The sequence below is a fragment of the Chaetura pelagica genome, unplaced genomic scaffold (genome assembly GCF_000747805.2).
Source record: "Chaetura pelagica isolate M959 unplaced genomic scaffold, ChaPel_1.0 scaffold79, whole genome shotgun sequence".
NCBI lineage: Eukaryota > Metazoa > Chordata > Aves > Apodiformes > Apodidae > Chaetura > Chaetura pelagica.
In genome coordinates, this window is record NW_009969339.1 from 61,437 (window position 1) to 72,181 (window position 10,745).

At 51.8% G+C, this 10,745-nt stretch overlaps 1 protein-coding gene across 1 annotated transcript; it reads right to left on the reverse strand.

Annotated features, from left to right (window-relative positions):
* Positions 1 to 2,815: 2,815 nt before the first annotated feature.
* LGALS1 (lectin, galactoside-binding, soluble, 1) lies at positions 2,816 to 6,087 on the reverse strand. The gene is made up of 4 exons (XM_010005740.1): positions 6,044 to 6,087; positions 4,888 to 4,967; positions 3,423 to 3,594; positions 2,816 to 3,024 (listed from the first exon to the last, which is right to left on the reverse strand). Exons 1-4 carry the CDS (start codon positions 6,050 to 6,052, stop codon positions 2,881 to 2,883), a joined length of 405 nt encoding a protein of 134 aa, XP_010004042.1. The 5' UTR covers positions 6,053 to 6,087; the 3' UTR covers positions 2,816 to 2,880.
* Positions 6,088 to 10,745: the final 4,658 nt, after the last annotated feature.

A 10,745-nucleotide genomic window follows, 5' to 3' on the forward strand; every position in this document is an offset into this window, starting at 1 on the left:
GCAGCTCCCGCCGGCGCCCTGGGGTGGGCACGGCGTGGCCCCCAGTGCCCTGCCGGGAGGTGGCAGAGGGTCCCGGGGGAGTCTCCAGCGTGACATGGCCCCCAGCACCCTGCCAGGAGGCGGCGGGGGGTCCCGGGGCACCCCACAGTGTGACATGGCCCCCAGCGCCCTGCCGGGAGGTGGCAGGGGGTCCCGGGGGAGCCCCCAGCATGACATGGCCCTCAGCGCCCTGCCAGGAGGCGGGGGGGGGTCCCAGGGCACCCTGCAGTGTGACATGGCCCCCAGCGCCCTGCTGGGAGGTGGCACGGGGTCCCGGGGGAGCCTCCAGCATCTCCCTGGCTTTAGGGGAGTCATTGGGGGCTGTGGGGGAAAAGTGAAGGGTGAGCAGTGGCCCAGGTTGGGAACATCTCCCAGCCTTTGGCTGGGTCGAATTGGGAAATAAAAGATCGTCACTTTCCATGTGGGTGTGCTGTGTCTTCTGTCATTGTTGTTGTGGTGCCATCATCCCCTTCATGCCTTCCCCACTCACCTTCCTCAGCTCGGGGGAGGATGTTTGTTTCAGGGATCCTGGCTCCATCCTCAGGTCCTTCAGTCCTCACACGCCAGACTCCACCTTGCACAAGGGCAAGGAGTGGGTGGAAGGGAGCAATCAACCTCAATACCTTAAATTATACAGCTGGGGAACCCCCACCAATACTCACCTCCTCTCTAGCAACGGGCCAAGCCATAACAAAGTCAGGACAACAGTGAGTCACAGATCTCACAGGACTAGTGAGTCACTTCAAGAAGCAGCCACGTTAGCAGGCGACCTGAATAAGGTTCATCATCTTGTGGTAAATCTCACACTCAGCTTTCTTCCTCTACAAAAAAAAAATTAAAAAAATATCTTTGAAGAGTCTTTCTAAGAAAAAGACTCCCAATACAGTTAAGAGATGTTGTGAGACAGTGTGGAAATGCAGCCCAGGGAGGTCAGCCCATTTGCTCAGCTTTCAGAGGAAGCTTCAAGGAGAGAGCTCCGCCACATGCTCATCAGCACAGCTCATGGAGGGGGTCCTCATCAGCACCATGTCCGTGCCATGGCTGAGGAAACTCCAAACTCTCTGGCTTACCAAATGTACCCCAGTCTGCCAGACTGGGCCATGTCTCTTGCCTTGAGGCCATCTAGCCTAGCATGGCTCACTTCCATACAGCTAAACTCTCTTCTCACCCCTATGGAGGATGGCCTCATTCATATCACCCCACAGGAAGGGTCCCCAGACTATGCTGTCTCTCAACCATGTCTATGCACAGGGTGGCAACATTACAATGTCATGTTTACTGTTATAGATGTAGCCCTAAAGAGCGGGATGTGATTGTCCAGAGCAGACTGGCTTTTGGCAACAAGGGGCTCCAAGAGTCATCTGGCTGTAGAGCCTCAAGTTGCCTGTACACCCTAAGCACTCTTGTCCCCCAGCACAAAAGCCCATCTTTGAGCCCTTGTCTCCAACTCTTCTCTCTCTTCCTTCTCAGCTCCCCAGTTCCCAGCAGCCAAGCCTCCCTCTGCATTGGTACCTGAGACACAGGACCTGTCAGAGCCTCATGAACTATGGAGCAAGACCAGCAGGTGCTGCTGCCATAGGAGCGAGTTTCTGTGCTGCAGCTCTTCTGCAACTGCTTAACAGGAGGAAGCAGCCAGGCTAGGCTGCAGGAAATCCTCCATGGGCACCAAATTGCTTGTGTGTCATGTTGCTCATGGCCAGATCTGGAAATGAGAACTCAAGGGTTGGGTCCTTCAATACCAGGCCTACCTGGTACCTGCTGTGCATGGCAGAAAGGGGAGGTCCCACCTTTCCTACGCCCACCAGGCACAGTCTGCCCAAGAGCAGTAGTCATTGCTGCTGCAGTAGCATCAGGCAGGAAGAGCCTCCAAGGCAGCTGCTGGCTGACACTTTTGGCAACAACCCACAGCTTGGTGACAACTGTGCTGTAACATCAAACATCCTTTTCTACTGCTGTCCCCGTGCAGCAGCAACAAGTCCCAAGAAGACAAAGGAGAGCTGTGTCGTGAGCAGGACCAGCCTTTATAGAGGGGTACAGGCCAAATGACAATGACAGACTTTCCCCTCAGTCGATGCACCCCACTGGGTTTACCTAGCACAGCAACTCAAAGGCTCTCTAGGTCATCAGCCCAATTTACACAGACAGTGTAGGGTGTCAGTCTAGACCTCAAGAGCAGGTGACTTTGCCTAAGGGAGCCTTCCACTTTCCCCACATGTAGGTCCACAGCTTCCTCCTGAGACCTTCCTAGGGCTTCTTACTTTCTGCCTTCGCAGGCTTTTGACCCTCCTCTCCATCTGTAACTCTAAGGGCCAAGGCTGGCATAACCCCATCCACATTAGGTTGGACATTAGAAAGACAGTCTTCACCCAGAGGGTGGTGGAGCACTGGAATAGGCTCCCCAGAGAAGCAGTAATGGCACTGAGCCTAACAATATTCAAGAAACACTTAACACCCTCAGGGACACAGTATGAACTTTGGTGTTGTCCTGTTCTGGGGCAGGAGTTGGGCTTGGTGATCCAGGCTGTCTGAGGAGGTGGTTGAGCCACCATCCCTGGAGACATCTAAAAAGACAAATAGGGTGCCAGGGGACAGGGCTTAGCAGTGGATGCAGCAGTCAGGGTAGTGGTTGGACTTGATGATCTTTAAGGTCTTTCCCAACCAGAACAATACTATGATACATCTTGTACTCAAGCCAAGTGGCTACTGTCCTCCTCCCCTCACCCCTCCAGCAACTTATGTGGACTTGCAGTATGAAATAAGTTAGATTGAGACTGAGTAGACTAAAACTCTCCTTTATTTATTCCTTTTTCTGTATCTTTGAGATAGATGTGTCAGTGGAAGTTATTCCCAGCTGAGGGACTGGAGTGTGAAGTCTCCCTGTGTATCAAAGTAGTCAAAGACAGAGAGACCAAGCCGGTTAGGGAATGTGAACTGGTGGCCTGGCAGGTGGACTGTCAGATCATTTTGGTTGACGAGTAAAGCGATCTGCAAGACAAATGGAAAAAGTCAGAGAAAGTTCCTGCCAAGAGGCCCTTGAGCCTCTCACCTCCACAGCACTGCTGTGCCACCCTCCACTTTGTAGGGTGAACATGCTCAGCAAAATAACCTGCTCTTCCACAGCAGGATCGTTATTTTGGTCTTCCAAGGGATGCCCATTCCCTGCTCAGTTCAATAGTAACACCCCTTTGAGCTAGATGGAGCTTGAATGTTTGATCGCCACTCTCCTCCACTGCTCAGAGCCCTGGATAGTGGCAGTGGCCAAGCAGGAGAAGCCAGACACCCTCAGTACAGACAGTCTTAAGACAGCCCCTGCAGTTGGGTGCCCTGTGCCAAACACCCTCCCTTCACCAGGGCATGTACAGAGAGTGCATCCCAGGCCTTACCTCTGCTGTGCCCCCCTTCTGGAAAGGGAAGACAGACTCCCTCTGCTCTGCACCCCACTCTTCCACCTTCTTCGAGTTGCATACAATGGTGTTCACATCACCATGAGCATCAAAACGGGGGTTGAAGTGAAGCCCGATGTGGGAAGCATCCTTCCCCAGGTTCAGCACAAAGCTGCAGAGAAAGAAGACATCAGCACTATGGCAGCATGTTTCTCTTGTTACCATGGGTGCCTCTGGGTCTGTTGCTTCAAGCCTAGGTGAGGCTAACCAAAGATAAACCCTTTGCTAAATTGCACAGCTTCCTGAAGCAGAGGGTGCTCTGTCAGTAAGGGGTGCTCTCCTCTGCTATGGTGATAGGGCCCATAGTCCATGGGAAAGGCACCAGTCTGCTTCCACAAAGCTTTTAGAGCCATGAACAGGGAGTTATCCTGCACCCAAACCAGCTCCCAAGGAGTGAGTCGCTTTTCAAAGATTTCCCTCCAGCCCCAAACAGTTAGTTGGCATCGCACCCTGCCCGACAGCCACAGCCTTCTCCCCATCCTGAGACAGCTGAGATAATTACCATGTCATTAGCCATTCCAAAGCATTTGCAATGGCAGTGGGAGGAAACAGCTTCCTAGCCCAGTGTCCACCTTGCCTCCAGGCCTCTTACCCAGATGAGAAGAGGCATATTATTCGGCAAGAGAAAACCCAGGAGGCTTCACTCTGACTCTCTCAAACTTCAAAGGCACAGGGAAGAGCTGGAACATGTTTTCTGGAACGCTGCTAGTGTTGGTACAGCAGCTATAGACTCCACCTTACCCACCAAGGGGCCCCACCAGCCATAGACCTGCATAAGGCCTGGGGGCTGCTGCAGAGGCTTCCCTGGGGGGTCCCAGCCACCCTGATCCCTGCAAAGTTAGGAGCACATTTTTGCTTACTCCCACCTGCCCACTCACCACTTTCCCCCCTAGCACCTGGTAGGTATCTGTACTGAGTGAAAGTGAACCTCTACAACCTGAGACCCTCTGCTGCAACCTGCAGCCTTTCCATTTGCACCATTAGCTGGAGCTGTGGAGCATCTTGGCCTGTAATCTCTTCCTGCCTGGTGGAGCAAAGCACTGTAATGGTGTCACTGCTCCTGGGCCATCTTCGTGCAGGAGAGAGGATGTGGCTGTGGGGATGATCTCAACCCAAATCTCAGTATAGACATGGCTTCCATTTCCTTTAGCCTGCACTAGAGAGGATGTGGTCACTGCCAGTGCACACAGCTGGAGCTTCACATCTGCTTTGGCTTAGTCCCTTGGCAGCAGCATGTGTCTGCAACTTGCATTAGGCAGTGACTCACTAAGAAGCTCTGCTGGTATTAACCCCTTCCGAAGCTGCTCCTCTCCCACCCAAGGCAGGGATTCCTTCTGTGCCCCACCAGCAGAAGGCAACTCACTGTGGTGCCTTGGCCCTGCCTTGACAGCACAGCACAACTTACCTCTTGGCATTTGGTGAAATTTTCCCCTTGACAATGAGGCGCTGACCGGGCTTGAGACCCAAGTTGGTGCACACTGGTCCCTGGGGAATGCGGAGGCAGAGATGTTAGCCCAGTACCTGCTGGCTCAGTTGCGCTGACTTGGCAACTCTCCTTGCTGCCTTGAAAGACAGTGTATTGCTTTTGGAGAGACTGGGAAGCTCCCTGCCCCTAGGGCATTGCACCGGGGACATCCCAGAGACGTTACCTCAGTCATATGGGACACAGGCCTGATTTCCCAATCTTTCTCCTGCTGCTCTGATCAACATATCTGTATTTCACAGGAGTGAAGCTTAAGCACCTGCAAACTCCCAGCACACCCACCCTGTCCCAAACACAACTGTGCGCCTTGTAGGTCTCACATCATCCCACACAAGCCTGGCTGCCTAGACATGGAGCCTCCACTCCCTTCCCCTAGCTTGAATTTGGACTTTAAGCATTATCTAGGCCCAGGAGCTCAGTCATGTGAGACCCCAAGAATGCTAAGAATTTTTCCCTCATCCCACTTTAATAAATAAGCTTGCACTTGGGACACTCCTTGATTAATCATCTTCAGTCTAATGAAAAATGAGTTAATCAAAGTGCAATCACTCTTCAGGCACAAGCATCTCTCCAGCAGTCCTTGGTATTCACAGAAGGGCACTTCTGTATATGCTATTTCTTACAAGAACGGGAAGGCTAACAAGTCAGTGACTCATGAAAACTTCAGCCAGGAAGCAGAAAGGCTGCCCAGAAGAGACACTCAGAGAGCAATAGACATTAATGTAGCTGCTTTCCCAGGGAAAAGCTGCTGCAGAACAGGTTACCCCAGCTTGGCAGCCAACCCAGCAAGAACCCCCTACCCCATGACTGCCCAGAGGGATCCTGCAGGGAGCAAAAAACCCAAACCCATTCCTGCCAGAACAAGAAATAGCAGCCACCCCTCTATCACTGATGCAGCAGGGATCCTTCCTCCCCAGCAGCAGGCACCCAGCTCTAGCAGACCCTCCAAGACTGGGGCTGAGGAGCAGATGGAGAGGGATAGTGCAAGTACCCTCACACCAAGCCAACAAGTTCCCCACAGTCCCACTCCATCAAGCAGCACCTCCAGCAAGGCTGCCTCATCCCTTTCTCTACTCACGCAAGACATGGTGCTGCTCTACAGGATAATGCTCCTCTGCAACAAGGTGCAACAGTCCCAGGGAAGTTGCTGAAGGGGCCCCACCCTTGCCTTTAAATAGATGGAGAGCTGAGTTGTCCCAGCCCTTCTCCACCCCACCCACCAATCAGACTGAGGAAAGGGTGGGAGGAGGTGGCTTTTTGGGGAAGGAGGGTCTATTGTGCAAAGCTGTTTCCTCCCACTCTCACCCAGGGTCCTCTCCAAGATGCTAAACCCAACCCTTCCAAGCAGGCTGTCGGCGACTCCAGGAGGAGATCCAGCTGTGTGTGGCCATAAAGCCAATGGAAAATAGTTTTACAATGAGTGTTCTACTATCCAAGCTTTTATCCCACATGGAAAATGGTCAGATGGATTGAGACTTGGCGGGAAGGGTCTGGGAGGAAGACTGGGCTCTTCAGCTCTGGCTAAATCAGGAGCAGAAGAAATACCCCTGTGAGCACACAGTGCTTCAGAAACTCTTTGTGGTCCAGGTGAAACCCCGGGAGCAGATGACTGAAACTGGATCCAGGGTCACTTGGTTGTGCTATCAAGCCTTGCTGTCCCTAAAGGCTGCCCAGCTGCTGGCCCTGCCCTTACCACCAGCTCTTGTAGGGACAGGAACCAAAGAAGGCAAAATAGTTCTTATTCTGAAGACCCCTAGATGCCCTCAAAACCATACAGTTTGTCTTGGTCACAGCAAGGCAGGAGAAAGCTCTTTTAGAGAAGTGGGGAGAAATCATCCAGCAAAGCTCAGAGCCTGGCTGTTGTTCCTACCCTGGACACATCTGGGAGGGCCTGAAGAATAAGGGGATGGGGGTAAAACGCTCAATCACAATAAGCCATAGGATCTGTATGTCTTTTATCTGCCTCCATGTTCTCTTTGTAGCAAGTATGATTCACTCTGGGTGAAAGGATTCTTTTGGAAAAAGTTACCCAATTACTAGATGGCTCAACTGTAATTACACTGAAAGAGGATGGAAAAATTCAGGCAGTGGGCCAAGCCTGTGGCTTAAAGCTCTCCTTGTCTTGCATATTTGTCTCTAAATCACAAGACTCTCTGTTATTTCCCTAAGAGGCCCATAACTGAAACACACAGAAACACTTTCTTCTTCCCTTTCCGTGAGGCCCATCAGTTCCTCCCCTGCTAAGGACGTGATAGTCCCCATCCCTCTTACCCGCACTAAGCAGGACTCCAGAGGCTGTCGCTCCAGGGTGCTCCCTGTTGGTGCCATCAATGCCAGCAGAGGTAGCAGGAAGGCTGCCATGCCTGCTGGAGCTGGGGAGGACATGGATAGGCTCCAGCCAGGTTGCTGATCACCTCACAACAAAAGGGGGCTGGTGTAAAGGCCAAAGTGGGCTTCTCTGCTCTGATGTACCTGTTCTCCCTTTCCCCTGTCTGGAAACCTGCCTCAGGGTTCAGCCCTTGAGCCTGATCCCTTCCAGGTGGTGCAGGACAAGGAAAAGTTATCCATACCAGCAGGAGAAAAAGCAACTAGAGCCAGCTTACCTCTGCTTGTGTTGTGTGTGCAATTAAATCAATTCCTTTCAAACTCCAACATAAGAAGGACATGGAGCTGTTGGAGCAAGTCTGAAGGAGGGCTGTGAAGATGATCAGGGGGCTGGAGCACCTCTCCTCTGAAAAGAGAATGAGAGATTTGGGGCTGTTCAGCCTGGAGAAGGGAAGGTTCCAGGGAGACCTTATAGTACCTGAAGGGGCTACAGGAAAGCTGAGGAGGGGCTTTTTACAAGGTCATGTAGTGATAGGACAAGGGGGAGCAGTTTCAGAGAGAAAGAGGGTAGATTTAGGTTGTACATTAGAAAGAAATTCTTCTCTGTGAGCATGGTGAGACATTGGAACAGGTTGCCCAGAGAAGCTGTGGCTGCCCCATCCCTGGAATTGTTAAACGGCAGGCTGGATGGGGCTTGGAGTATCTTGGTCCATTGACAATTGTCAAAGGGGGGTTGGAACTAAATGATCTTTAAGGTGTCTTCTACTCCAAACCATTCTGTGATTCTATGAAATCCAAGGTTTTGTGAGAATAAATCCCTGGAAAGGACCCTGGACATATGTCCAAGAAGATGAGCTGCTGCTGGAGCCATGGCCCAGCGGGTTGCAGGGGCCAGACTAGGAGGGACTGTTCCCTTGCAAGAAATGCTGGATGGGGAAGGGAAATGTGCCAATATTTTCTCACTTGGAGCTAGAGATAGCTTTGGCCATTTAAAAGGTCAGGGGTAGGTTCTGTGTTTCTGGCAGCTGGGTGCTGTAACCTCATCTTAGCAGCCACCAGCTCCCTGAGTAACACCTGTCTAGGGACCTTCCTCCAGTTGCTGCTGGGAAGATTAGAGATAACAGGTGATAATGAAGGGATGCCATCTGAGAGGAGATGCTTACAGGGCTGTTCACATCAAGAAAATTCAGCCTTCAGACTTAAGCCTGCCTTGAGCCTGTGCTTGTCCGATAGAAGTTCAGGTGTCTCCGGTGGCTTTCAAGGAGGCTTGAATTAAATGGCATCATCAGGACAGGCAAATGCCACAGGCAAGGGGGCCACAGGGTGTCCCATTGTCTGTAGGCCACAGGCTACCTCTATCAGTACAATGCCATGTCTCCCTTCCTAAGTCTGGGTTGGGGCCACTATGGTGAGGTGACAAAATCTGAAGCTCCAGGACCAGTGTCCTCACAAGATATGGCTCAATTCAGGGAAGAGAAGGTCCCAGCTCACCCTGATGGCACATCAGAAAGGGATGGTGTCCCCAGCTGCACCAACACCTGCTTCACCACACTGAAGATGCAGAGGTGCTTGCCCATTAACTTCAGGAGTGATGTGGTGTAGGAAGAGCCTAGGTTGAGAAGGGCAGAGCCAGGCTGGTAAGAACTGGCAACCCTCACCTGCCATCACCTCATTCCTTATCAGTGTGTGGTGGGTCAGCCAGCTATGGGATGTGCCATCAGGTTATTGTCCCATCTGATCTGCAAAGATGGTAACGAGGAAGATGAGGACAGATCACACCAGACCTCAGTGGCACGGACTTATCCTGCTGTGTGGGAACTCAGCAGTGTGAAAGGTTCCTTTTCCTCTGCCTTTCCAGCCAGGATCTTGCTCATCAGGAGAGCTCCCCTGCATTACATGGCAAGTCCTTAATTTGTATTACAGGGTGAGACACTGATCTGCATCATACCTTTGGAAGCAAAAGATCATGTTTGCCCAAGCCAAAAGGAGTGAGTGGACCTGATGCTGTTGCAGCAAACAGTGCCCTTGGCCATGCCAAACTTGGCCAGAGGGAGCTGGAAGTGTGGAGAAGGGAGAAAAGTCTGTGGGGTATTATTTCAGCAGTGCCTCATCTCTGTTTATGACTGTGAAGCTGGTTGGTGTTTGCATCTGCACCTGTGTTCTCCTAACTGGGATCGTGTGTCAGTGATAGGACAGGGCAAGGAGAAGTGGGTGTAGAAGAGCCAGTTGCCATGGCAGGGGCAGACCAAATTCAAAGACCAGATATCACATCAAAGATCCCAGCAAGCATGTCCTATGCTAGAGGTTAGGCATCCCACTTAGGTCCTGTCCCTGGACACTTTTCCTGTGGCCTGGACTTCAGAGACAGCCTGGCTTCTGGTAGTGGCTCGCTGCCCTCTTGCCAGCCTTTCCTTGCACAGTGTCTCTGTCTGCTCGCTTCTCCTTGGAAAGTACAAGTTGCTGGGCAATCCTAGACAGTCCTGAAAGAACTGCTGCTACTTTTGGGGCCTGAGCTTATTTTCCAATGCTGGCTGTGACCCATCATTCCCATAGAAGGGTCCAGACACCTCTATCTGTTCTTAGGGCTGCCCATTGTTTTTGTTGTAGTTCTTCTTCCAGATCCTCAGGTACCCTCCTGCACTCTCCTTGACACCCAATGAGCCTGTACAGATCTTTCCATGCTGAAATGGCACAGTTTCTTGAGTGCCCAGCTTTACTCAAGGACATGGCCACCTCTCCCATCCTCCAAGCTGTAATTCATCTTAGGTTGAAGAGGGAAACATGATTGCTCAGGGTGAATTTTGCCACTGTGAGTAGCTTTGATTTAGGGCCTGCCTTCTTGTCTAGCTGATAGGCACTGGTATGCTTTAGCACACCTGAACTAGTCCTGCATGCTGAGGGCTGGAGTCCAGCTGCTGCACACTATGGGTTTGAGTGGAACTGCTGGGCTGAGCTGTTGGGTGGCTCTAACCAAGGTGGTTTGGCAGACACCAAAGAAGCAGCCCAGTCAGGCAAGCATCTGAAGCAAAAGAGGGAAGATCTGCCTCCAAATCTGCTTGTGAGTGATGCAGTGATAGACAGGGCATCCCAAGTCACGACCTTGGAGGACTGGAAGAGGGCCTGGCTGAAAAGCCCATGGACTACGTGACCAAGGTCCAGCTGTATGCATTTTTCTCCAGCTGGCAAAAGCCTGTTTCAGCTGCAATTATTCCTTCCGTGATTTGCAACATTTTTCCACAGGGAGAGCATCTTTGTACCTGTTCAGCCACTTTGTGTAATGTGGGCTGTGGTATTTTTACATTCAGGACTAGGTGTGCTAAACTCAGTTTTATTATCACATGGACACAGAGCCTCACACCAGGAATGAGCCACAGCAGGATCTCCCAGGCTTTGCCTCCTGAAAATTTTCCAACCACATCCAATTTCCTGGATTAGGAGCCGTCTGTGAGGCTCCA

Bases quoted from the DNA above. Each gene is read 5' to 3' on its own strand.
- LGALS1 (XM_010005740.1), bottom strand. The intron at 3,595-4,887 runs GTAAGTTGTGCT...CTTTCTCTGCAG, and splicing joins ATTTCACCAAATGCCAAGAG to CTTTGTGCTGAACCTGGGGA. The intron at 3,025-3,422 runs GTAAGGCCTGGG...TTTGTCTTGCAG, and splicing joins AGAAGGGGGGCACAGCAGAG to ATCGCTTTACTCGTCAACCA.